General features: G+C 35.5%; 1 protein-coding gene across 1 annotated transcript in view; it reads right to left on the bottom strand.

Moving 5' to 3' along the window:
* The window catches only part of LOC122797217 (cytoplasmic dynein 1 intermediate chain 1-like), a 796,503-nt gene that overhangs the window by 322,881 nt on the left and 449,566 nt on the right, over positions 1 to 24,056 (bottom strand). Inside the window, exon 5 of the mRNA XM_044066048.1 lies at positions 7,939 to 8,028. Within this exon, the coding sequence (XP_043921983.1) occupies positions 7,939 to 8,028 (90 nt within the window). The remainder of the gene's footprint in view (positions 1 to 7,938; positions 8,029 to 24,056) is intronic.

Here is a 24,056-nt window from a genome sequence, read left to right as displayed (position 1 = left end):
CACACATTTGCTGAAGGATATGATCTCTGAAACTGAATTACCATCATTACTTCATGACTTCAATCCTTAGCGATCTGCCAGAAAATCACAGATCTTATGAGGTAGAGAGAAAAACGTGATGCGAAAATCTAGATAGCCAAGTGTAACGCACACACTTTTTCTTAAACAAGTAGCAGCATTCAGGTATTAATTGACTGACTATAATCCTCATGATTAGCAGAAAAATCAGATATTTTATTAGGGACAATAACATATGAGCAAAAATCAGTGACATTCTATAAAATCAGGTACAGGCAGTTAAAGTATGTCACTGTCCCACTGCATTGCAGTTATTCCCTGCCAGCTAAATCACCAGCCTTCTTTCACCGCTCCTTCTTTCACCGCTGCTTCCAGCTTTAATGTTACCGATCCTGACTATGATTTAGCCAAAAACTACCAGACCCGTTTCTAGCCTTGTACCCAGTCTCTACAGTAAAAATAAATAAAATTAAACAGAGAATTAAGAAGAAATGATTATAGTACTTCTAATTAGTCACTTCTTGACCTAAACTTTCATCTGGAAGAACATACTTACTGTAACGAAGCATTCACTTCATGAATCAGTAGTACTACAGCAGAGTAGTAACTATTACTGGCTGAAGACAAGTGTACTGCAAAAAACAAAAGAAAAATGGTCCAAGTCCAACATCCTAACTAATGATTGCTGAACCCAACCTGTTTGCCCTGGCTGAATTTTGTAAGCAGTCATGACACAAGGACTTAGCATGTCCTACTTATTGTGTCTACAAATAGTAATGAAAGAAACTTGTTTGACTTATTGACTACTGTAGTCTTTAGAATAGCAACAAGCCACAGGAGAACTAAGAAAAATATGTAATTACTTGGAGCTAAATAAATAAAACAACTTCAGCATGTACTGCTACACCCAGCTGTCTCCTGCCAAAAAAACAAGCAAAGATGTGCTATTAAGTACGACTGATATGATCGCCCCTTCTAACAACCACTCAAACTATTTATTAAATGTTTTCATTCATGTTGGATTAGTAGTCACACTGATCGGTAGTTGACTTGAAGTCAAGTTACTTTCAACCAATCAGTTGTGAGCAAGATAAAAGCAATGTGGACAGTGTCTAATGCCAGGTTATCAAGAAGACTGGACAACCATACAGAACACTCCAATCCTAAGTTGAAAAAAAGAAAAAAACACGTGGCATCCTTATGCTATACATTAATGACAAAGTGGTTTATGCTTTACAGTTCTCCCACCAGTTTAGCAAAGTCTTATCCAACTCCTGCTTAATCTCAAAATCAGGGAAGGCTGACAGATGCTACTGTTTCTTAATCTACCAGGAGTACTACAACCCTGGCATCCCATTCTTGAATGTGGTTGCTAGGGGTGTACCACCTGAAAGTGCCCTTGTCATATGATACCACCTGAGAGCACCCTTGTCATATGATGAAAAAGAAAACAAGTGTGAATTCAAACTCTTCCTACTCAAGATGGAGGCGGAAACAGCTGCTTGCAGGAAGCATGACAATCTCAGGACAAACTTATTGCCAAAGTGGGTGCGATCACAGACACTGGCCTATTATCTTGTCAACGACTTACCTGCTCATATCTCACAAGCATTCTGCTTTTGTCATTTTTCTTAATTTTAGTTTCAGATGTAGCCCCTCTTTCCATTTCTTAATTTTACCCCCCAACACAATTTTAAAAGGTACTTTTAAAATTTTTTTAGGATCAATTAAAAAAGTTTCATAGGTGATTACTAAGCCAACAGCTTAAGGTCCCTAACAAGTCTATCAAATATAAACCAATTTTACCCAGCATACCCGGATTTGCTGTATCCAGGACTTTATGTAAGTTTCTCAGCTCCCCAAGCTGTTCTGTATCAGAGGGAAGCTTTCTAGCTTATCAGTGGGAGTGATAAGCACTAGGTAGCCTATTTACCACAAGAGGAGTGGTTTCCAGCCCAGAAATTATAGTTTAGTGGCCGTTTGGACAGTTTTTCCATCTCTTTCAACTTTCTGGTTTAAAAGCCTGTGTTTGAACTTGTTTCCCACCTTTCCTGTAACTAGCCTGGTCCAGATACAGATTTGCTGCATCCAGGACTATTTGTAAGCTTCTGAGCAGTGCCAAAGTCTATTCTTCAATTGTTCCCTTAGATCTGCTAGTTCCTCTCCTGTACTTTTACTAGCTTATTAATTAGTGTAGCACTTTACCAGACTGCTTGTAGCAATTACTGTAGCACAAAAAAGTGCTACCAGCACTAAATGTTCTACAAGGAAACAGCTCCAGTACTTATTAATGCCAACTCCTCCAAGCATGTCTAAAGGTCAGTTCCCTGTGCTATCTCCTATTAACCTGGTGAACTTGGTCATCATGAGGCAATGTAGCAACTGGAAGCCACGCACTCTCCAGGCAAGACCGGAATAGCTGGTCGAGAGGAGGTCAATACTTGCACCACACTACATGGAACACATAGCCCTCCAGAATACACACCAGCACTGCCTTCACATAAAAACGCAAACCACACACCCACCTTCACGGAGGCTCTCAATAGACATCTACTCAAACAGCAGAGGCCTTCAAGGCAAAAAGACACTTGACCACCACAACACAACACTAATCACGAGACACAACTCTCCTAAACAGTGTGCCACTCAACCAAAGCCACTAAGGCAAAACAGCATGCCCAAAACACTAGTCATAAGTGACTTGATAGTGAGGCACACTGATGTCCCATTCACTAGGTTGAGTAAGGAGAAAGTACCAGTCAGCTGCCTGTCAGGTGCCAGGATCCAGTACAACGCATGCACTCAGGTCCCTCAACAAAAGGTGCAAATATGACTCTGCCATTGTACATGTGGGTGTGAATGATCTGAGACATACCTCCCTGGACTACATGAAGAGACATGGAGCAGCTCTCTGATTATGTAGCCAAGGTGGGTTTGACCCTAGCCCCGAGAAGCATCATACCATCACCCAGAATGATACTACAGTGCAAGCAGAAAAAGATTGATTTCAACAACTGGCTATATTTCTGGTGTCACTAACGGGATCCAGTATCTATCTGCCTGGGATGACATGATTGACAGACCTCAATGCTTTGCCAGAGATGGCCTGCATCTGTCACCCCTGGGCTTCTGGAAATGGGCCAAGGCTCTTGCCAGCCCTATAGTGCCTTTTTTAGGCGGTGTTCCCAAGACCAAATTACCACCATAACAGCTACAAACAAATGCGATCTGAGGGTCATGCTGCTAAATGCTAGAAGTCTAAATCTCAAAATGCACTTGCTCGAAGCACTCCTTAAAATGGAAAAAAATCAACATTTGTGCTGTAACAGAGACCTGGTTGAAGGCAGCAGAAAGCACCCCTTCACTATCATCTATAACTCATTCCACACCTTTCTGCCCCAAAACTTGGACCGAAGCTCCAAAAGCAGTGGTGTTTCCATATTCATAAAGTATGCTCACACCTCCAGACTGGTGGCCCAACGTAATGCATCAGAGATAGGTCAGGTACAGCTAACATTGGGTAAGACAGTGGTTCAGGTCGCAGCCTGCTATAGGTCCCCAACCATCCTCCAAGATTTGCACTCCATGTTCCTAAAGCACCCTGGAGAATATTAGGGTCCAACCTAACACTCTCATACTGGGCGACTTCAACTACCCCTCCATTAACTTGGAAAACTACTTCTGTACCAATACACTTGCCCAATGTTTCCTAGAATTCATTAATTCCAATGCCCTGGATCAGCTCGTTCTTAACCCACTAGAGGTAGCAACATCCTTAACCTGGTCATTACTAACATGGGCAACCGTTGCTCTACACCAATAGTCAACTTCTCCCTGGTTAGATCCAACCAAAAGCTAATCCCCTTAGAAATACACATCCCTCCCCACCCCCACAACCCCCTGCCCCACAAAAGTAACCACCACAAAAAACTTCTCCAAAGCTAACTTTGGGCTCCTAAAAACAGAGGTGGCCAACTTCACGGCACCCATGCAAATGGAGAATAGTTGCATGACTGCCGAATCATACACCGATCCACTGTATGAACACGTACACAAATGCATGGATCTCACCATGCCCAATAGAACCAAGATGCTCTCCTCCAAAAAAAGGAAGCCAATCTAGTGGTCTCCAGCCATAAACAAACTCTAAAACAGAAGGAGGAAACTGATGCGGAAGAAGATGCAGTCCCAAGACCAGAAAAACTCCCTTATCAGCCTCAATAAAAAGTTGAGATCCCTCATCAAATCCTCTAAAGGTAGCTATGAAAACAGAATTGCAGCAGATCATAAAGACAACCACAAGGCCTTCTATAGTTATGTAAAGAATTTCCACGGCAATACCAAGATTTGCTCTGAGCTACTGGTACCTCCTATACTGAGCCAACAGATATTGTCAATATACTGGCCAACATATTCAGTGCCAACTTTACTCCACCCCCCCACCCCCAAAAGGATCAATCACAATACCAGTAGACTGCCAGGCACCCAACATTATTGCTGCAAAGGTTAAAACAGCACTGTCCAAGGCCAAGAATACAGCTTCTATTGGACCTGACAATATCTCCCTGGCTGTGTTGTGAACTGGCACCTCACCTGTGCGCCCTGTTCAATCACAGCTTCACCTCAGGCTTTGCCCTTACTGAATGGTGCACTGCTAGAGTCATCTGTCTCCACAAAGGAGGAACGACTACAGACCCTGGGAACTATCGCCCCATTAGCCTGATGAGTCTGATATGCAAAGCTATGGAATACATCATCATGGATCTAATTAACAAGGATATAGGGAATCTCCAAACTCTGGATCCCACACAGTTTGGTTTTGTGAAGGACAGATCATGCTTGCTCAACTTGGTCAACTTCTTTGAGTTACCAGAGCTGTGGATGAAGGCAAGGTGGTTCATATAGCCTACTTTGATCTGGCCAAGGCCTTTGATACCATTTCCCACTTAGGAATCATAGAAAAACTCACTAAGCTAGGAATCAACCCCTATATCACCAGGTGGGTTGCAAACTGGCTCACAGATAGAACCCACAGTGTGAAAGAAGCCGACCAGTCACAAGTGGAGTCCCACAGTATTTGGTCCCGAGTCCTCTCCCATTTATCTACTTCTCTGAAGTCCTGGCCAACATAAAGGGACTCTGGCTGACAAAGTATACAGATGATCGCAAGTTGGGAGTGGTTATTAACTCCTCAAGTGATGTTGACATCCTACAGAAAAGGTTTCACGGAGACCAATGACTGGTATCAGAACCATGGCCTTAAGCTCAATCCCAAAATATGGTGTCATCCCCTTTGGGAAAAAAACAGTTCCCATGAATTACCACATCAATGGTAGTTCACTGAACACAGAAGGCATTATGAGAGATGTGGGAACACAAGTTGACAGCAGCCTCTTTTTTAACCACCACATTGCCAATGTGGTCAAAAAGTCCTTCTATGTGGCACATCTCATTACTAAGGGTTTTGCATCCAGGAAGAAAGAGATCATTGTCTCCCTCTACTCTTCCCTCATTAGGTCAATCAAGTACATTTGGCATGTACCTCACTAGACACCTGCAACAATGAGAGGCCACAAAAGTACCTCACAAAGAGGATCCTAGGCCTTAAACACTTATCCTATATGGACAGACTCAAAAAACTCCAACTATTCTCTGTCTTATTTAGTCTAATAAGAGGTGATCTGTGCTCGACTTACAAAGTCATGTCTGATCCAGGTCTGTTAGAAATGCTACATCTAAAGAAATCCCATTTCCTCTGCACTACACGCGAAAGACCTCAATCTCGTTACCACAATCAACAGAACATGCTGGAGGGACAGGTTCATAACACAGACTGCCCAGGCTATGGAATACACTTCACACACATGTCAACCAGAGCACCTCACTGGCCCTCTTCAAGAGGGATCTTGATGAGTGGATGGGAAATAGAAAATTCACCCAGAGGATCACTCCAGCAGCTCTACTCGACAGAGGCACTGGGAACTAAGGTTGGGTGGCACGATGGTAGGGTAAATCCTATGGGCTAGGCTTGTAAACGTTCCAGGCCCAGTAGCCTACAACACACCTATGAACCTATATGGGCCCGAGGGGCAAAAGGATGGCATGGCTTTGTGCCTGTGCAGTGAAGTATCTTACAGACAGCCCCTGTCCATAAGGGATATAAGCACGACCCCACGTGTGAATGTGCGATACTCCATCCATCCGAACAGTGCCTTGGGCACTCTGTAATACAATCTACTTGAAATCTCAGCAAAACCAGGTGGTAAAGTGTTTAACCTTGGCTTTTTAATGAAACAAAATGTCAGAAAACGGACACTAACGCTGCTTTCTCTGGCTGTCTAAAGGTGCTTAAAGTTGCAGTGACGTTCTCAAAAAGGTTCAAACTGGGACTGCAGAATTGTGTGAATATTTATTTTTACAGAAAGCCAGCACAGTATTTTAAGAAATTTAGATTTGATCATTTCATAGACGAGGAATACTACAAAAGCATTTTCAAACACCTGGCCGCAACGGAAACAGTTGAGAAGTTTGAGACAGCTGGGCAGAAGTTATTACGATAATGCAACTGGAGAGAAAAGCAAAGCGGTGCTTTCTGTGAGCTTGGAAAATGTACCCTGCATTTTAACATTTGCAGTACATTGTTTATGTTATACTCTCTATAGCACTGAGGTAAGGGCACACTGGTTGTTGAATGTATTTTTAAGCTCTTGTTCATAGCATAGAACTAGATGAGATGCCCTTGCAGGCCATTTTAAGCCTAGCTAATTTCCCATTCAAAGGTGAGAATAAAACCCTCTAGCTTGTGCCTGTGAGGTAAACACCTTAACCGTTATGCCAACCCCCAACTCACCTTAACCTCGATTTCTTTCCTTTCCTGTTTCTTGTAAGCAATATCAGCAGAAGCACAATTTAGCAGGCAGAGTCTGGGGTTATTTCATTTAACTAGAGTGCAAATGCAAAAATACAGGTTTTATTTAAAAATTAGATTCACTGCGGAACTCTCTGATGTTCATTAAATGAAGTAACCCCAAGCGTGTACAGGATGCTAAAATGTAATTTCATCTCAGACCCTTGGGTGATGCTTTTGAACACTGGGCAATAACTGTTTTCAGCACAGTAAGTAGAAAGTCTACTATACATTTGAGAGATGATACAGTCTGTCTTTAGTTCTTCTCTTTTATCCAAGGCATCATGAGAACTGACATTTGACCTACGTCTGCCATTTTACATGTGGTAAGCAGATTCTGCTGATCTCAGAACAGTGGGAACTGTTGACATTATGGCACGTCTGCAGAATTATACATCATCTTTAGTTTATGAGCTAGCTTAAGCAAGTTTTCTATAAATTTCTTTTGAACTTTCATCCTTCTAGCAGTCACCTATTTCCCTTATTCTCCAGTAGCATCATGTCATCTGCTTCAGAATATACTTATTTTGTAACATTTTGTCACTCAGTTTTTTAAATTTGTCTTTCTGGGTTGTGGTATTAATCGATCTGAAAAATGGGAGGAGATATGCAAATATAATTATCTGTCTAAATTTTTACTCTGATGCACCTAAATTTCAAGCAACATTTTGCAAATTTTCAGAGTTTGCAGGTTGAGAAGTATATTCCCCCCGAAATGATTTTGACATTATGATAAACATTTCTGGCTAAGACGTTCAATGCGATGTGTTCTAATGATATGCAAAGACTTTGCAAGTTAAGAAAAATAAACATATGTAGACTTGATCAGGGAGGTTGCTTATGTTTCACAAACTCTTAATTCTTTTAAGTGGAATTTGTCAGTTTTAAGCCCTAGATGCATGAAGTTATATGCATTTCAAAATGTACTAAATCAACTCTGTCAACTTTAAATCTAAAGCCAAAGTTAATAAGGAACATATATAATATTAATTTAAAACATCCTTGGCCTCTACCTTCTTTTGATAGTTTGATTTGTTCCATATCTTCTGGATCGGAATCTGGATCTGGTTTAGTTTCAGCCATCTCTTCATCTTCTTCATCTTCTAATAAGAAAAAGATGAAAACAAATATAGTTAAATGATGTTATCAGTAGTGGACTGAAGCATGTACATGCATGTGTGCACACAAAGAACATACACTCGCTCACTGAAATGTAAGAGCCAAACAGAACTGCATGGACATCTTGCAGGTATGAAACGGAACAAATGCACACTGCATTGATGCAATTTAATCAGGTCTTCCCTCACTACAACTTTGCTTGACTGTTACCAAACCAGAATTCAGGGCTATTATCAAGGAAGAGATGGACAAGCACTGGAACAAACACATCACACACCTTCTAATGTACTTATGTGGCAAAACACTAAAACCATTTATATATGAAGAAATAGAAGGTTAAAACATTACTAACATTCTGAAAATGAACTGTGTCACTAGAATGTTTACAATATGCCTACAGAAAAAATAAATACATAAAAGGAAAAGCAAATCAAAGATGCAATGAAATTTGTCTCTTTTTTTTGTCAAATGGCCAAATGGACTGATCCAAAGTGAAGCCAATATAACTGTGGTCCATATTACAGGCTAAAAAAATGTCAAATACATGTCAAAGATGGTAGAAATAAAGACATCTGTTTCACATAAATGATTATTAAAGACTACACAAACTCAATAAATAGCTAGCCATATAGCCATCACCACATCCCACATAAAGATGTAATAAACAACTAAAACAAAATAAAACCCTTCAGTAATAAACCATGGCAAGTCATAAGCATACCTCACAATTTCTTTTCTCAAAAATTCTGGGCAAAGCAAAAATAATGTGTGTAATGACAAAAGACAAAAATCAGGGACACACTATAAATTACTTAAACTTAAAAACGTTTACAGAACAAAATATTTTGCATTAACATGCATTTTCTGAGCAGTAAGTAGTAAGAAACTTGATTCTTGGCATTATTAACAGACTAATCCTCAATGACTTTCTGGTAAATCAAATGTTTTTCTCAAGGGGACAGGAGAAACATACCAGGAAAAAAATCAGGTCAACTAAGAAATATGCCTTACAGACACATTAGACATGAAAAAATAAATAGTTTGCAACTACTAACAGATACACAGGTGTTAATCATATGGTTGGCAGTTGATTAAACGTCATTAGGTTCACAGTTTGAGATGTTATACAGCAACCGGAACTAATATTAAGTGTACATGGGGGGTAAAACTAACAGGGTTAGAAGGTGGCATAGGAGAAGCAGACCAGGTCATGCAACGTGAGAAAAATATGATGGAAGTAGTCCAATGGAGTTAGGAGGAGCACGTTGGTAAATTAGAGATAAAGCAGATATAGATGAAACAATAACGGACAGAAAAAGGTGTAAACACAGTGCAGGGAGGGTTATAACTTGCAGAAATGCCCCTGCTGGGTGTATTTAGCGAGATGCTGACATTTTTGAACATGCTTTTAAGTCTATTTATATCCGTCCTGCCTGGAAGAGAATCACATTTTTGATTTAGCCAGTTCTTTACTAGGGACTATTTTCTCACTAAAACTTGTAAAAACAAAAATAAAATGACAAATACTTTCCAGCAAAGTAAGTCTTTTTGTTTTTTTTTTAAATTATGCGAGATGCTGACATTTTTGAACATGCTTTTAAGTCTATTTATATCCGTCCTGCCTGGAAGAGAATCACATTTTTGATTTAGCCAGTTCTTTACTAGGGACTATTTTCTCACTAAAACTTGTAAAAACAAAAATAAAATGAAAAATACTTTCCATCAAAGTAAGTTTTTTTTTTTTTTTTTTTTTTTTTTTTTACTAAGTAGTACTACTGCCATTTGCCAAGTGGTCTCTTCCTGGGTGGTGGCCATAATAGAAAAAACAATGGACTTTCCTGGGCAGGGGAGACCCAATGCCAATTAAAATCCACTATTTCCCTATAACTACCTGTCAGTGTTGACTGACTACTTAAAAGACTGTGCAACTCATAATGGACTTTGGTATAAATCGGTTAAATTGCAACCATTTGTAGTCCCAACCACAAGTCAGTAAAAAAAAAATAAATAAATTCTATTACCCCACTGCCCGAGACACAGATTCAGACAACTGAAATAACTTAAAGAACTGCATTTATATTATGGGATGCACACAACATAAATTCCCTGACATTTTCCTAAAATGGACTACATCTAGTATTACTACACAATATTGCTCTATCTGTTTTTATTCTCTTTATGTCTGTGTAATTCTCTGTTCGATGTATAATCATATATTTGGAAGTTTTCTCCCCAGGCCACTACTGAACAGAGCTCAATGTAGCCCATTCAGATCATCTTGCTTAATAACATAATCTAAATAAAAGTAAATAAATATATAAAATATATGAATATAATGTTTATCAAACATTGAAGTAGAACAAAACCACAACACAAGTACAAAATACACAACAAATGCAGTGATGATGAACTTCACTAATGCTAGGGTTGTGCAGTTTAAAACCCTCAAAGGAACACATCCATCAATCCTAATATGACGATTTCTTAGTCTACTATAACAAACCAATTATTTAAGCCAGAAAATGTATATACATATATATATATATATATATATATATATATATATATAAACAAGTAGTAATACGGTTACACAGAAAAATCAATCAAAAACAAAAAGAAAATCTAGTCAAGCTAGATTTTCCACTGTGTCATTCCTTAAAAATTCTTGTATTACAGGAAACATGGGATATATGCAAATGGCCCCTTATGGACATCAGGTGTTTCAGCTATATCGCAATTCTGAATACCCATGACTTTTTTCTTTTCAAATTATGGACAAATTCAGGTCAATAAAGCCACACCCCACTAGCTGTGGACATGCATGTTCCAGCCTTCTTATGGCCTCATCAGCACAGCACAAGTGTTTGCCTAACCTTTGGAAACACAGGGTTGTTGTACCCAGCTGATGTGCATAATTATTAGGGTGTCTACAAAATATCCCAACAAACTAAAACAATGAGTAACAAGGCCACACAGAAAAAAACAAATCAGTAAAACCTACAAGAAAAATCTAGTTAAGCTAGAGTTTCCACTGTGTCATTCCTTAAAACCTCTTGAATTGCCATATAGCTGAAACACCTGATGCCCTTAAGGGGTCCTTAATGGGTCATTTGCATATATCCCATATTACCTCTAATACTAGAGGTTTTAAGAAATGACAGTGGAAAATCTAGCTTGACTAGATTTTTCTTTTAGTGTATGTATGTATATATATATATATATATATATATATATATATATATATATATATATATATCTATATATATATATATATATATATATATATATATATATATATATATATACACACACACACACACACACACACACATCTATGTATATATACATATACATGGATCTTCTTCAGTAGCTCGAACTTTTAAACGTCCGAAGACTATATGGCTGAGACCATAACATCGAACATTTAAAAGCTCAAAATCTGAAGCAGAAAAAAAAAAAAACTACAAGCCCCCCCTGCGCTCCCCACACCCTCTGCTACTTAAATATTCCAACTCCGAGATTGCACTACATTGGGGAAAAGGGAAATCTTACAATTCTGCACTGTACGCAGATCTCCGTTCAGTCCGTTAGAACTTTTAAAAGTTTGCTCATATGGTCTCAGCCATATGAGGTTCGAACTTTTAAAGGTTCAGTCTATTGAAGGGGACCCATATATATATATATATATATATATATATATATATATATATATATATATATATATATATACACATACATACACTATCACTGTCTCATATGTCAGACATAAAAGCTTGTTAATTTAAAATTAAACAGTGAAACAGTCTCTGAAAGCACATGGCCCATACATTACAAAAAACAATCAGCTGTTGTTACATAAAGGAAAAAATGTGAATCACTCTTACTAAAGTAAATACACAGGAAAGCCTATAGCAACAATAAAAGTACTTTATTCCACAGATGCATAAAATAAAAAATGCATATAAAATAAACAGATTATCAATAAGACATGAATGTGATATGCCAAGTCTGGGGCTGGGTTACCGTAGGATTTTCACTCATATCCATCTTGGGTATGATTCATCACACAGGCCTTGTACTTGCGATGAAAGCCAAGCACGAGTAAACCAAACCAGGAGTCTACAGACTAGATTACTTACCCAGTCTTCAAACATGAATAAGTAAAGAATAAATAACACACAAAACATGGCATAATATTATAGTACCAGCAGTGTTAGCACTGAGGGGTCATAGAGGATAACTCAACTGGCCAAGCTGCCTCTGAGAAAAATCAATAAAAATGGATCCCGAAATTAGAAGGTATTAATATTCATTAAAACTCAAGCGTCTATCCTATCTTACATAAAATAACTCACGGTTAGCTAAGCCATGTGTTACGTCCTAAGAAGCGAGATCAGTTGTTTACTTATAAACACATTCAACTTCTACCTTAACAACTGGATGGGTACCCACAAACTCTTTCCTAGGATAAGTACTACGGCCCTCACCAGACTGGGTAGAGCAAATCACTTACTAAATCTCTGGGTTGACTACTTGGGGTCCATATAATTGCCCAGACTGTCTGCATATTAAGAAACCTATTGATTAATTAACTGTTCTCTGTGCTAAGAAATATTTTGAGAGGCCGTCTATGAGCAGTGACTTGAATTCTCGCACCTCACCTTTAGAAAAAAAAAGTTTTTTTTTTTTTTTTGTTAAAAATCAGGAAAGGCTGCAGCACTGTGCAACAAAGAATGGAAGGCAGAGGCTGTATCATGACTGATGATGGGGAAGTACTGCAGATAAAGTGGAAGTTAACTGAACTTCCTAAAGTTGAAAAGAGAGGAAGGGGACAGATCATTCTTGATCATCTGAAAATTGCATGCCGAGGGATGGGGATGTGGCAGTGTTCTTAAAAGACCGGAAATCAATAAGTAGTCAACTGCCAACTATGGCAAGTGGCACAAAAGATTACAAAGTTATAGATCTTGTGGTCTAGAGTTTGTTTATTGGCTGACTGACTGCATTTGTAACTGGGATAGCCTGACTGGGCAAAAACAGAAATGCCCCTTTTCAGAGGAAGGATTTCCAAGTTAGGTAAAGTAGACAGTATTTTTTTTCTCAAACCGATAAACAATAACAGTAGAATTCACTCACAGTAGTTAAGTTAGCAATCACAAACAGGTTCGAAAGTGTACAGAAATGAAATAAGTCATTCACAGTATTAAACAACAGGTTTTAAAGTATGCATACTTCAATGAACCTACAAGTAATTTAGTAGCTAGATTTTTTTACCAATGATTATTTATATAGAATAAATTATGAGTTGAAAGTGGGGGAGAGAGGAGTGAAAGACAGTTAAATCCAGAGAGGGACAAGATAATGTAGAAAATGTAAAGAGGGTTATTGGAAGGGAGGAAGAGATAAAGGAGTAGGGGGGAGTAGACACGGAGGAAGATTTGTTAAAGGGGAGAAGGAGAGGATAGATTAAGAGGAGGAGATGACACAGAAAAGATATGGCAGCTTGATTAGTATGAATTTTAAGAGTGTGGAATGGTTAGGGTTGGCTAAGTATGCGAAGTTTTATTCCATCGGTCCATATCTGCCTACTGTGTGACCTTCAGGAAGTCACTGCTTTGGGACAACTAGGAATATTGGCTTGGGTCCTCAATGGTCCTCTGGACTGCAAGCCAAGTGGCTAGCTATTAACTCTAATTACTGATGTGTGTGTATATGCAAGTGTGCAGGTCTTTGGACTTGCATATAGGCAATTTAGGAAGCAAGATTACGCACTATGTATAAAAAAAAGTATGACACACCTATAAGCAGGAGTACGCACTATGTACAAAGGAGGGTGCTGCATTCAAAGTGCTGCAAGAGTCACCGCAATAAGTTTTTAGTACAAATGAATACCGCAAAACAGACGGTCAGTCAAACTGTATTTACAGTGGATATAAAAAGTTTACACACCCCTGTTGAAATGCCAGGTTTTTGTGATATAAAAAAAAAAACAATAAATCATTTCAAAACTTTTCTCACCTTTAATGTGACCTATAACCTGTACAATTCAATTGAAAAACAAACAAATCTGTTGGGGGAATAAGTATGAAAAATAAAAACATATAATAAGCGGGTTGCATAAGTGTGCACACCCTTAAACTAATACTTTGTTGAAGCACATTTTGATTTAATTACAGCATTTAGTCTTCTTGGGTACACACCTGCATCAATTAAAGAGACTCTGATTAATCCCACATAAAACTCAACTTTCCTAGTAGGATTTTCCTGACATTTACTCAGTTACCTGCTACAGCAAAAGCCATGGTTCATAGAGAGCTTGCAATGCATCAAAGGGATCTCACTGTGAAAGGTATCAGTCAGGAGAAGGGTACAAAAACATTTCCACAACACTGGCTATACCATGGAACAGAGTGAAGACACTCAAAAAGTGGAGAAAATATGAGAACAGTGACGTTGCAAAAAACTGGATGTCCCTCCAAAATTGAAGAAAAGACAAGAAGAAAACTGGTCAGGGAGGTTGCCAAGAGACCTATAAGCAGCACTACAGGAGCTGCAAAATTTCTGTCAAGTACTGGTTGTGTACTACCTTGTAACAACAATCTTCCGCATTCTCTATATGTCTGGCCCATGGGGAAGGGTTGCAAAATGGGAGCCTTTTCTTACACAGAAAAACATCCAAGCCCAGCGAAAATTTGCAAAACAATACAGCAAGTCTCACAAAAGCATGTGGGAAAGTGTGTTATAGTCTGATGAGACCAAGGTTGAACTTTTTGGCCACAATTCCAAAACGTATGTTTGGTGCAAAAACACCACCATCCCCACAGTGAAGCACGGTGGTGGCAGTATCATGCTTTGGGGTTGCTTTTCTTCAGCTGGAACTGGGGCTTTAGTCAAGGGGAGGGAATTATAAACAGTTTCAAACACCAGTCACTTCTGGCTCAAAACCTTCAGGCGTCTGCTAGAAAGCTGAAGATGATGAGGAATTTCACCTTGCAACATGACAGTGACCCCAAGCATATTTTCAAATGGACAAAAGAATGAGTTCACCTGAAAAAAATTAAAGTTTTGGAATGGCCAAGCCAGAGCCCAGACCTAAATCCAATAGAAAATCTTGGGGGTGACCTGAAAGAGGGCTGTGCACAAGAGATAGAGACAGACCTGTAATTTTCCCCCATGGTGGACAATGGGTAATTGTGTGTTCGGTAATACAGTGGAAATCCATTACCATTGTTACTGTACATTATACCTGCATACTCCAAGTATTGATCTCATAATAAATATTTTATTTTCACTCGTATTTATTATACTGTTTCTGAATATAAAATACCAGAGTCTACATAAGAAGAGGAATGTAAATGGCTTTAAAGAATTTACTACAACCTCTAAAGGTATTTGTAGGTGGTGGCTTTTTTTTTTTTTTTTTTTTTTTTAAAACAAGTTTATTATTTTTAACATACAAAATAAATATCATAACAATCTTATACAAGCAGTTAAAATATAAATAGTTATAACATTTGATAAAACAACCAAAGTATTTACGGAGACATCCACTACAAATCAAATCAATTAATTAAACTGTAATGTCTTACTAATGAAATTAAGACTTTTTTTAACAGATTTTGTAAAGTATCCCATATAGTATAGTAAGACGTTTTTCTAGTGGTTCTTGACTTTATTGTCATTAGTTCCATATGACACACTTCAGCCATAACATTTTTAAATTCATTAAATGAAGGAGGAGTATCTGAAATCCAGTTTCTGGTTATTATTTTTCTAGCCACTGCTAGAATAGACCATAATAAGGGAAGCTTAACTTTAACACTTTTAGGAACAGAGGTGTTAAATAATATAAGTGATTTAGAGACTATGAAATTATCTGTGAAAAGAGCCTGCAAAAAATCATTGATTAACATCCAATATTCCTTCAATTTTATACAGTCATAAAACATATGTGCCCAATCAGCATTTATTTCTACATTACATCTCTTACATATGTTGTCTTTATTGTTTATTTTATTCATCATTAAGGGAGTATAGAAATATCTATGTAAAAATTTCCAAGTAAAAAGTCTCCAATTAGTGGAAGAAGTAGTTTTATAAGCAGATTCCAATATATATTGTTTATCTTGTTGTTTTGGTGATTCACCATTAATGGAAATGAATTAATTCCAATAAGTGTCTGAACTGTAATGTGTTTCTTCTCTAATAATTTTATGTATGTGTGAGAGCTTACCTTTATCAGAAACCCTATGTTGTAAATTTAATATCAAGTAGTCAATCAGAATTGGGACAGATTCTTTAACTGTTAAAGACATTAAATCAAGTTTATTAATAAGATGTTGTCTAAAAGTCTGAATCTCTAACCAACATGTTTCTCTCAAATCAAATTCTTGCTTTAAGAAGTCTAATTTTTTTACTTTATTGTCAGACAGCAACTGATACCAATACTTTAAATCATTATCTGTGACTAGAATTCTTTCAGAGGTGGATGATAAAAGAATACCTTGTGTATACATTATAGGAAATAAGATAAAATTCCATTCCTTATATTTAGGATGCATAAATATAAAATTACGATATCTAATAATAATATTTAATAACTAGCTATATATTTTGGTGCAATAGATGAGGTACAAAATTCTTTTAGTAACCATAACATGGGATTATTTGCAATAGTATTTTTGTGTATTAATGATATTTTCATGAAGTGAATGCTAATTAGTTCCCAATATTCCTTCCATTTTGAAACATATGACTGATCTATTAGCAAAGTAATAACTTTTATAATAGAAGAGATAGCATATAAATTAAAGTCTGGAAATGAAATGCCCCCTTGAGACCAACTATTAGTATGTTTCTTTAATGCAATCCTAGGTCTATTAGGTGCCCATAAGAAATTTAACATTTGTGAATTCAATTTCTTAATTATTTTTGTAGGTGGGAGTATTATTGATTGTATTAAGTATAATATCTTTGGGAATATTATCATTTTAATAATTGTGAGTCTCTCTTCCATGGTAAAAAACATATTGTTCCAGCTATTGAAAAGATTTTGTATATTTGAAGACAGTTACTATAATTATGTATAATGGATTTAATATCTTTAGTTAATATTATGCCTAAGTAAGTTATCTGACCTGAGTTGGGTACATATTTGTGAAAATCATTAGTGAGGATATTTTTTCGTGCGTATATTGGTAATATTTTAGTTTTTTCATTAAATATCAAACCAGAGATATTTTTGAAATCTGTCATTTTATCAAATAATGACTGCATAGAATAATTTTTTCCTGCTGACGTAATTAGAACATCATCTGCAAAAAGTTGGATTTTAGATATTGTATTTTCATCTATATCAAATCCTTCTATATCAGTGCTGTTTCTAATCAAATTAGCCCAAGGCTCCATTATTAAAGTAAATAATAATGGTGAAAGTGGACACCCTTGTTTTGTACCTTTTAATATGGGTATTTTTTGTGAGACATATGTTCCTATCTTAATGTAAGCCAATGCTCCTTTATATAGATGTTCAATTAAATTCACAAATGCATCAGATAAATTTGTAAACTTCAGTAAGATAAACAAGTAGTCCCAACTTACTGAGTCAAATGCTGAACTTATATCAAGACTAATAAGTGTTAAGTCTTTCTTTTTCCTGTTTGCATAATCAATTAGCGTTAAAGTTCTCCTTATATTATCAAAAGTATTTCTATTTATAATAAAGCCAGTCTGATCTATATCTATTATACCTGGAATGATTGTCTTTAATCTGTCAGCATAAATATTCATGAACATTTTATAGTCAACATTAAGTAATGAAATAGGTCTATATGAAGTACATCTGGTTGGGTCTTTATTGGGTTTTAAAATTGGTGAAATAAATGTGTATTGCCAGGATGGGGGAGTTGATAACTTATTTTGAGCTAAAATGAAAACCTTATGTATTAATGAGTAAGTACTCTTAGGAAGAATTTTATAAATCTCTGGGATAATACCATCATTACCCGGTGGTTTGTTTGATTTAAGTTTATTTATTTGTGTGATAACCTCTGTATATGAAATATTTTTATCTATTAATTTAGTCTGTTGTTTATTAAGTTTTTTGTTCATGTTTGTAGTTATAAATTTCTTTATTTTATCTTTAGAATCCATATTAATGTTATTGTGGTTAATTTTATGAAAGTTATTTCTAAATTTATCTAATATTTCTGGTAAACTAGAGACATTCTTCTTTTTCCCTGGAGAGAAAATTTCTTTGATGTGATTTTGTTTATTCAGCCTTTTTGTTTTATTTTTAAGTCTATGTAAGTATTTGGGACTTATTGAGCAAGACAAAAACTTATATTTCTCTAATGTTATTTTAACTTTATGACTTAAAATTCTTTGTATTTCTCATTTAATTTATTTCCTCGATGACTTTTTTGTCCATAATATTTTCTTTATTAATATGTTTATATGAGTCTAATTTGTTTTGAATGTCTAATAATTCCTTGTCCCAAGATTTCCTTTTATTATTATACCATCTGATACTTTGTCCATATAAATATGATTTTAGAGCATCCCAAATGTGAATAATGGAGACGTCAGGTGTAGTGTTTAAGTCTAAGAAATGTTGCACCTCAGTAAGTATATAATCTTTATAGTCCTTTAGTTGAGTTAAGTATGCTGGTATTCTTTTGATCTGAACATTATAAGTACTATTTACCATAAATTCAAAGACAATTGAATTATGATCTGATATAGGACATGAAATGATCTTGGAATGAATTAAGTCTGTTACCAACTGGTTAGAAATAAAGACTCTATTCTTGAATAAGTTTTATATCTATTAGAAAAAAAAGTGTATGGTAATGATTTAGAATCTATCTGATTATTAATATCATTCAAATGATATAAATTACTAAAATCCTTTAAATGTTTTGCATTAGATGTAATTTTCCTTTTTCCTATAGTAGTAGTATCTTTTTCATGCAAGATACAATTAAAATCACCTGCTAAAATAATATCTCCTATAGAAAATGAAATAATCTTATTGAGATGGTGTTTCACAGTATTAATGCCAATTCCTGGTATCCAATATACATTAATTAATGCATATATTTTCCCATTAATCTGTATTGTAACCATACAGAACATTCCTTTATCGTCTTTATAAGACTTAATAGTTTTAGGTATGGGCATATTTTTGTTCCATAAGATAGCCACTCTTTTTTTCTGTGTGTGTTCTGAGCTAACCAAGACTGTATATTTATTAGTGGCTAATTTATCTATATCCTTTTTCAGGAGATGTGTTTCTTGAAGGAATATTAAATTGGCTCTATGCAAATTAATATATCTCATTAAACTTGCCCTTTTACATGGGTTATTCAATCCATTAATGTTTAAAGAAATTCCTTTTAGAGTTACCATTTAACTTTTATAAACATATAAAACATATAATCAGAATAACATTTACTAAAATAAGTATTATTATGTCTCCTCCTTTAGGTGTTCTATTAATTATAGCTGTATTTAATGAAAATCTTATGGAATTTTGTGTAGTTTTCACTTTTATTTGTAGTGACAATGAGTTTATAAAATGTGATGTGGATGTCAAAACTATATACACACAACAGTAATCAGGTGAAAATAATGTTTGGATTAAACAATGCACCCAGCCTGGAGTTAAAAACTCCAACTTTGAGTAGCAAATACCACTCAAGTTATCCCCCTATCTTAAGCGGCAGTACTCCAGCTGCCACCAAATTAATTCAATACTAACTATTATTAACTAAAGTTAACCTCATTTAATTTGATTATCTACTATAACAAGGCTAAACAATTTATATAACAACTTCATATAAACATATAAAATATTTAAAAACAACTAATATTGCTATGTACATCTATTCTATATAATAAACTCATAATCAAAATAGCATTCTAACAATCTTGGTAATGGGAACAAAGAAGAGAGAGAGAGAGAGAGAAAGAGAAAAAAAAAAAAAAAAAAAAAGGAATATCCATATGGTAGTTTAATAAAAGTTTGTAAGAATAAATTCTTATTATATGTTTATGCTCATTTGAATTCAATAACATTTGTTATCTCAGGCTATTATGACTCAGACATTACATATATTAGGGTATTCCCACTTTCTGCCATAGCAATACAGTTAGTAGCTTTAAAACTTTAAATTACTTGCACCAGAAGCTTCCTTCTCATATTTATTGTTGTCATTTAAATAAAATGATTATTCCCATGTATAAGTTAAAAGAACATACTACACAGCAAAATTGATCCCTAGTTGTACATAAATCATTGTGATGAAAGCCATCTGTATTTTATATATCTGAACTGCAGCTTTAAAATGTGTCACATGACAATTTCTTCTGAAATATAATCATAATGATGCACATACTTGTCTGTTAGTCAAGGCAAATGATTTATAACATTACATATCTTTAAATCATAAGCATCTATATGCATTAAAGTGTAGCAGTCATATAAGCTTTCAAAAACAAGTGTGCATGAGTTTTACCTTCTATGCCTTCTAAAATATCTCATTTGTTTACTATGGCATATTAAAACACTTAAAATCATTATAACTTTTATATTTTATAAGTTACATCTTAAATAAGTGAATTATTATAAAGAAAAACTCACATTTAGATGTCATAAAGTTCGTTTTTCATCACAATACCGCATTTACAGCAGTTCTACTTCCTGAAACAGTTTACTTCTTGAATTTGCGATGAGTCAGTGTGAAATCAGGGGTCAAAGTTCAAAATGTCTGCTTTCAGCTTCTCTGCATGTTTTCTGAATGTTGAAGCTTTTAAAATGACTCGAGGACACTATTCACGAGGATACCCACATCCCAGATTGTCTCCCATAACATTCTTAGGTCTCTTTATCACAAAGAGAAACAAGTTGATTCATATCAGGTTATTTGTTCCTCAGGAAGTTTGATTATTTATAAAACAAAATTCAGTTCTTTGCACAACAAAAAAAAATAACTTTGAATAAATCTTTAAGATATTTGTGGCTTTCTTGTAAATGTAGTAACTGTAATTAAAGAGTTCAAAGAAATATAAAGCATGTCATTTGTTTTTTAGTCTTTTTTGTTTCTCTGATGTCTTCCAAGAAGTTCCTGTTGCCATTCTCTTTAGCGAAGGACTTGCCCATTCCATATCTTCTATTTTATCTAATATTTTATTTTTTTTAATATATAGCAATGCAGAGTCCAAGTCTTCAAAAATTCTAGGGCCATCCGGTAAAAAGATTTTTAGTTTAGAGGGAAATAGAAGATGAGTTTTGAACTGTGCTTTCTTAAGCTCTCTTATTAATGGCAAAAAGACCTTTCTTTTTGATATTACCAAGGAAGAATAGTCATTGTCAAAACGCACAGTTGCTTCATTAATTTTTATAGGTGCTTTAGCCCATGCAGATTTTAATACCATCTCCTTGTCATAAGATGATAAAAATCTTACAATAACTGATCTAGGATACTTTTTATTTATATTAGAATTAGATAAAGACCTATGGGCTCTTTCAATACCAAAAGAAAATGCTTCTGACAGATCTAAAGTTTTGGGAAGCCAAGTATTTAAAAAGGATGTAATGTTGTTACCTTCTATATTTCCTGGCAGTCCAAAAATCCTTATATTATTGTGTCTGGATCTGTTTTCCAAGTCATCTAGTTTGGATTGAAGGTGTGTGTTCTGTTTCAATAAGAATTCAATGTTAATTTCTTCTTCCTTAATTCTGTTGTCCATATCATTAAGTGTCTCTTCTATACCTGTAATCTGAGCTTTCTGATGTTGTAAATCTTGGTGTAGCAAATCCATTTGTTTTGTGGTTTTCTATAAAGTTATCAATTTTAACATCCAGTCTGTCCATTTTAGTTGTTAGTTGCTGAATAGTTGATAGTAAAGACTGAAGCTCTTTCTTGATGCTGGAATCCTGACTGTTAGCCTTACTGGAACTCATTCTGAACAGAAGTGATGAAAGAGAAATTTCCAAGAAGATTTCTGACAGGAAAATTATTAACATTTTCTTTCTTTTTTAGATATTATTCAAGATACTGATATTCCAAACATTTTTAGAAAGAAAATTATTACATTAGTTGAATTTTGAAGTAATTATTTCCTGTCAATGTAGTTATGTTGGTGGAGCTGAAGAAATCTGCTGCTATCCTGTGTTCATCCTTGGCCACGCCGGTGGTGGCTTTTTTGAAAATGCATTTAAGCAAGTCAGTGAATGCATTCTATGAAACTGACTAGGTCTGTCAAGCCGTGCATGTGAGGAAGGTCTCAGCTGGATGTACACAGTAGAAGGAACACCTGTATATGTCCCATGTAGACTCCTCTGTGTTCCTACAAGCAGAGTAGAGACAGCAATTACTATGAATTTAGACTGTGGAACACAAACGGCAAAGGTGGCAGGAGATTTCAAAGCAGGTAGAGCTTGGCAACACTTCCACCCTTCCAAGCATTGAACCATTTCATTACACAGCAGTATGGAAGCTGCACAGAACATAAAGTTGCACAAGTCTCAAAACTGGACAACAGCTGAGTTCACTGGCAAACAACTGGAATGTTTCCAGATAATTTCTGATGGATGTCAAGGCCTAACGTCAATAATATCAACTGAAACAAACAGATATGTTCCAACAGTGGGAGTATATGGTATTGGATTACACCATTATGAGCCTAATATCTGAAAATAAATTTTACTGTCACCCATGTGTCTAATCTGCACTTTCAAACGAGACTGTAAAAGTACACCCAACAAACCTAGGAAGTTGATTCCATAGCGTGGTCAATAAAAGACCTACTTCTAGCCTGACAGAAGTTTTTGATAATACTGCTGCTGTATGTCAATATTCTACACAGAAACACACACGTATATATATATATATGTATATATATATATATATATATATATATATATATATATATATATATATACATTTAATACATAAAGCTCAACTGGGTTCCTGCATCCTGTGCATAACCCTCTTCTAATAAATATATAGCCAACAGAAAAGTTAAATTCATGGAGTTTTGACTCATAAGTACTAAGCAAACGTTTCTCTTTTAATTATACAAATTGTACATGTATTGTAAAATAAAACTACAAGTAGCACAGCAGCGAGAGAACCAGTCGACAGCGTATAAAAATAGAAACAATGAAATTCAGTCACCATAAAACGCTGTCGCAAGTGGCTATACCTTGTAAACACAATCCAAGGAAGCTATGTGATGCTCCCAATGTCGCAAACACTACTCCTATGGAGGAAATTGTAGTCAACAGTAGACAAATAGAATAAAATCCATAAACACTGCTCCCAAACAGGAAATTGCAGTCATCAATCCAAGTTGAGTAAAAAGAACGCAATTTTATTCACAGAAAAAGTGAGGGCTTTCGCCATTAGGCTTCATCAGACTTTACAATTTACATTCAGTAACAGTCATTTAAATAGTCCGCTCTATTCAATGATAGGTGGACACTGATTTAAAACTTAAAGCGCCACAGCAGACAAACAGTAAACTATTAATATTTACATCCATTAAGATAAATGAGTGTAAAACATATACAATTTAAGCTGCTTATAACCATATTATATTTCATACATAACTACCTTTACAGTAGTACATATATATTAAAAATAGTATATAAGAAATTTTATTTTAAAATAGTATATAAGAAATTTTATTTTAAAAATTTTATTTTAAAAAACATCATCTGGGTCTAGGGATGCTTCTGCCCTTTAAAACAGGTTTAATGTGAACTTTGTCATTTAGACCCGGTGGGTCATCAGCTCTACATCTGATGATCCACCTTAGTTCACATTCTAAGGTCCGATTAAGTCACCCCCCCTATGACCAGGCACTAAATGTTGTACAATGCTGAAATTAAAAACATGATCAGGACCTGTGAATTTACAATGCTTGGCTAATGCATTAAACTCTGACCCTTTTCTGATATGATAATTGTGTTTTCCTTTAAATGTTTTTCCTTTAAAGGGGCCCC

The sequence above is a fragment of the Protopterus annectens genome, chromosome 3.part0, assembly GCF_019279795.1.
Source record: "Protopterus annectens isolate FY-2018-M chromosome 3.part0, PAN1.0, whole genome shotgun sequence".
Taxonomy (NCBI): Eukaryota; Metazoa; Chordata; order Ceratodontiformes; family Protopteridae; genus Protopterus; species Protopterus annectens.
The sequence above is the reverse complement of the archived record's forward strand: the minus strand, read 5'-3'. Positions and strand labels throughout refer to the sequence as shown.